The sequence below is a fragment of the Myotis davidii genome, unplaced genomic scaffold (genome assembly GCF_000327345.1).
Source record: "Myotis davidii unplaced genomic scaffold, ASM32734v1 scaffold142, whole genome shotgun sequence".
NCBI lineage: Eukaryota > Metazoa > Chordata > Mammalia > Chiroptera > Vespertilionidae > Myotis > Myotis davidii.
In genome coordinates, this window is record NW_006294400.1 from 117183 (window position 1) to 121777 (window position 4595).

The 4595-nt window shown below is 56.3% G+C and overlaps 1 protein-coding gene across 4 annotated transcripts in view; it reads right to left on the reverse strand.

Annotated features, from left to right (window-relative positions):
• NTMT1 (N-terminal Xaa-Pro-Lys N-methyltransferase 1) overlaps window positions 1–4595 on the reverse strand; it is a 7115-nt gene that overhangs the window by 1587 nt on the left and 933 nt on the right. For 3 of the 4 annotated variants that reach the window (XM_006768479.2, XM_006768475.2, XM_006768476.2), the window contains exons 2-4: window positions 3645–3731; window positions 789–993; window positions 1–86 (exon numbers count right to left, since the gene is read on the reverse strand). The exon at window positions 1–86 ends at the window's left edge or, in 2 of these variants, runs on beyond it. In XM_006768479.2, coding sequence (XP_006768542.1) covers window positions 1–86; window positions 789–993; window positions 3645–3712 — 359 coding nt within the window. In that variant the 5' untranslated portion in view covers window positions 3713–3731. Of the gene's footprint in view, window positions 87–788; window positions 994–3436; window positions 3480–3644; window positions 3732–4595 lie in introns of those variants that run through there. The other variant, XM_015567027.1, reaches the window with a different exon arrangement.

Genomic DNA, 4595 nt, shown 5'->3' on the forward strand with positions numbered 1-4595 from the left:
AGCGGCAGGAGCAGCCGCTTGGTGATCCTGCCAATGCCGGCGCCGCAGTCCAGGGCGCAGGAGGTCCCCGTCGGGTTGGGGCCTTCCTAAAACAGGACAGGCGTCAGGAAGGCTCGGAAAGCCAGAGGGACCCCGTCACTGCCCAGGGCCATGCCTCACAGCCCCTGAGGGACTCGTCTAGCCTGGACAGTGGGTGTGAGCATGACATTTTCCTGGTCAGATTTCTAAAATGAAAGCCAGCTTCCACTTCGAGGTGCTGAATTGAATAGGTGCCTTCATTTCACTCCCAAGACCCCGTTGAAACGACAGCAGGAACAGGAAGAATTCAGTCAGTGAGAGACCAGAAGAGGCCAGTCAATGGCACGGGACTGGAACAAACGGGGCGATGGCAGGGGGTGGAGAGACAACCAGAGCGGCCTGCTCGCTAGCAGACAAGAGGGGGCAGGGCCAGGAGGCTCCAGCCGGGGCAGGAGAGGCCGGGGCAGGAGTGACCAGGAGCCTGCCTTCTGCAGAACAGCCAACACCCACAGCCCAAATGCCCGCAGACGTGCCAGCGAGCCAAGGTTTTGTCCCTGGGAAGATGGGACAATTTAAAGGGAGACTACTCAGTTCTGGGACAGGGAACCCCCAGCATAACAGCCAGCGCCTGTCGGGTCACCTCGAGGCCCAGTCCACAGCCGCCCGCTGTCCTTCAGGCCTGGGCGGTAGACGGACACCGCAGGCCCTGCAGTGGCAGAGTCGGAGGAGGCGCCAGCACATGCTCCGGAGAGCACCCCAGACCCGCCTACCCTCAGAAACCTCTGCAGGAACTTCCGGGAGCTGTTGATGTCGATGCTGGAGATGTGGCCGTACCCCCCGAGCATGCCGTCCACTGTCGGGGGGACGTCCTTCCAGTACGTCTTGGCCTTGGAGTAGAATTGCTTCTCGTCTTCTATCACCTTGCTCGTCATACTGTCTCCCACTGTGTCTGCTGCAGCTCCGCAGTGGCGCCTCCTGCAGGAAAACGGAGTGTATCAGCCAGGCCGAGGGCCGTCTCATGCGCTGGGCTGGTCAGTCCTGCCTGACGCAGGGGAATGTCCGTGTCCCGACCTGCTGCTGCCCCTCGGACGACAGTGCCTTATGTCTCTCGCATTCAGGTCACTTTACAAAGCGAACTTCACGTCAGAGGAGCCCCGAGTCCTGGCTTCTAGTGCTTTCCTCACCCTCCCTGACACCTGGCTCCATGGCTTGGCTTCTGACCCCAGCGGACAGAGAATCTGAGCTAAGAGAAAGGCGTGTGTGTCCTGGCCAGTGTTGCTAATGGTTAGAGCACCGGCCTTCGCAACGGAAGGTGGCGGGTTTGATTCCCAGTCAAGGGCACATAGCTGGGTTGCAGATTCGCTCCCAGCCTGTCAGGACGCATGCAGGAGGCAAACGCAACCAGTCAATGTGTCTCTCTCACATCGATGTTTCTCTCTTCCCTCCTCCCTCCCTCCCACTCTCTCTGAAAAGCAATAGAAAAAGATATCCTTCAGTGAAGCAAGGAGCTCAAGCCTGCTACAGTGTACACTGTGGGGGGCGGGGGTGCTGGACAGTCCCCATGACCCCCTCTCTCTTGCTGGTCAGCACAGAAGCAAGCTCACTTCCAGGTCCAGTCCTTCATCAACAACCAGGCATCGTGCTGTGAACGGGGAGACAGAAGACAGCTTGACTCCATCACAACTAAGGGCTGGGAAGTAGAGGGCACTAGAAGGGCACACCCTAGAGCAGTAGTTCTCAACCTTCCTAATGCCGCGACCCTTTCATACAGTTCCTCATGTTGTGGTGACCCCAATTTCATGGTTACAAATTGAACATAATTAAAGCATAGTGATTAATCACAAAAACAGTATGTAATTATATATGTGTTTTCCGATGGTCTTAGGCAACCCCTGTGAAAGGGTCGTTCAACCCCCAAAGGGGTCGCGACCCACAGGTTGAGAACCGCTGCCCTAGAGGGACCTAACTCTGCTGGGGTCATGGAAGGCTCTGGGGAAGTGCCCTCAGCTAAGACACGGCACCAGGAAGAGTTCACTAAGCACCTGGGGCAAGGAGACTGCTCCAGGAAGAAGAGCGGGCACAGAGCCCTCGCAACTGGCAACTCAATGTCCTACGGGTCACATTGGGCGGTTTAGATTTCACCCTGAAGAGCAATGACCTTGAACTCGCCAGGGCTAAGCAGGGAGTGACATGAGAAAGTGGTTCTGGAGACTTGGCAGCTGTGTGAACTGCAGGGTGAGAGCAGAAGCAGACACCGACAGTGTCACCGCTAACCGGAGCGTTACCAGGCGGACGAAGGACCACAGAGCAGCAGCGGGGCCCCGGCAGCAGAGCGCAGGCCCACACTCAGCCAGCAGCCACCTCATGCCCAGGAGGGACATCAGGGTCTCATCCCTACCCTGAGGCCCTGGCCCTCGTCAACACGTGTCCACCCTGGCAGGTGTTCTGGTTGCTGAGGCTTGTCAACATGAAGCCCGACCCCAGAGAGCTGGCAGCCCAGCAGGAGACGGGGCAAAATGAAACCCACATAGGGAGGGACCACGAGGACTCTCACGGAGCCAGAAAGTGCCGTGGATCTCGAGGCTGGAGGACTCCTTTCTGAACGGTGGCCAGGGCGGCAGCCGGGAGGTGACACGCAAGTGTACCACTGCGATGCTCTGGCACCCCGCGTGGCATCCACCAAAACACACACTTCCCGGTAAATGAGCAGAATAAATCGGAGACCGAACCCTTGCCTGGCTCTCCTCTCTCTCTGCCTCGCCGGCCCTCCGGGTTTTAGCTTCCCGGGCAGGGTGATGACTTTCAACACCATTAGCCCAGCACCTGACACAAGGTGGGTGTTTGCTGATTGGTTGTTGAATGAATCAAAGCATGAGCTTTGTGTGGCTACAGCCAGTTTCCACTTTTAAGAAAACCCCACATAAAAATCCGCCCATTCAAAACTGGTAACACTGAAGGCCATTACCGACAATATAATTATTTGCTTTACCAAAAGCTGTAAAAAGGATTCTTTAAATGTCAAGGTCCCCTGAATAACCTAATTTACAAGAATTCCACTTACAGGCAAATTCTAGGAACAAGCCAGGGGAGACCCAGCTAGGCCAGGAAATGGCAACTGTAACTTTGACATTTGTTCTAAGAGCTGATACATTAGTAAACGAGACTCCGGGGCCCTGTCTACACTGCGCCTCCCGGTGTGGGCAGCGGGTCCCTAGGAGTAGGGAGCAGGGCTGTCAATCAGACAGCAGGAAGCCCTCCCACTCTGCCCAGATGGCAGTGAGGAGCTTCACCACTAGAGACCGATGGGGCCAGGGTCGGGCTGGGGACAGCCCAGCTGTGTGTGCTCTCGGCTCACCTGGAGGGGAAGAGAGACCCTTCGCTCATAGTGAATGTGTGCTCCTCGGCGGGGAGCATGTACCTGCCCAGCCTTCACGGTCATCGAGCCACCTTCTCCCCTCCAAGGTGTTTAGGGCAACACCTGGACAGCTGCCCCAGCTCCTTCTCTTTCCCGGGATCCACGGAAGAGAACGGTGTTTGAACTGTCACTGCAGTGCAGGGCAGAGCCACCTCAACCTCTAAGTCACCGTCTCTAGGAAAAGCAGGAGGGCAGAGCCCGTCCGAGTTACCTCCTCCTCCTCGCAGCCTGCGGGGCAGGGCCTGTTCTCCTCGGATCTGTGTGTCTGCAGTTGGACATAGGAGAATGGCAGGATGCTCTATGAGAAAGAAAGGGAAGAAGGGAGGGAGGAAGAAAAAAAATTAGGGGAAAATGTTAAAAACCAACTAAGGCTCTGATGAAATCAAGCGAACCAGGTGTGAATCCTGGCTGTGCATACATCAGCTGTGAATGCTCAGCTCAGGCACTTAACCTGTTACCGAAGCTTCTCATCTATAAAATGGGAGCAGCAATCCTGACTCTAAAAGCATAAAGGGGCCCTGGCCAGTGTGTTCTATGGTTAGAGTTGTCCCGTACACTAAAGGGTGGTGGGTTCAATTCCCGGTCAGGGCACATATCTGGGTTGTGGGTTCGTTTGCTGCTCAGGGCACAGACAAGAGGCAGCTGAGTGATGTTTCTCTCTCTCTCAAAATGAGTAAATTTTTTAAAAAGGATAAAGTGACCCATACAGTGCCGGGCACATGTTATCTCCAGGTTCGAAATCTGTCAAATGAGATTCCCATCAGTTCTCTCTGCCAATCCTGAAGCTCAAAGGAAAATGCACTGAAGTGCCCTATACAGTGTTGGACACACGTAGGGGTTACTGCTGTTATGCTGGGTGGTGGGCATTCAGCAGCCTCACACAGCTGAGCCTGGGGGGAGGGGGAGAGAAGGGGGAGTAGGGGGAGGGCTCCCCATCCCTGCGAGCACAGAAAGGCTGCGAAGATCGAAGATCGGGAGATGCTGTCTTTGAGACTGGCTTCTGGCCTCCAGGAGCGATGTGCCGTAAAACCAGGAACAGGAGGGAACCCAGCCGTCCTACCCAGAGGCCTAGTCCTCCCAGGGCCTCATCCCAGGGCCCCGGGCGGCGATCCTACACGTCCAGACCTCAGCACCCTGCCCCACGGCCTCGGGCCCAGCGGTG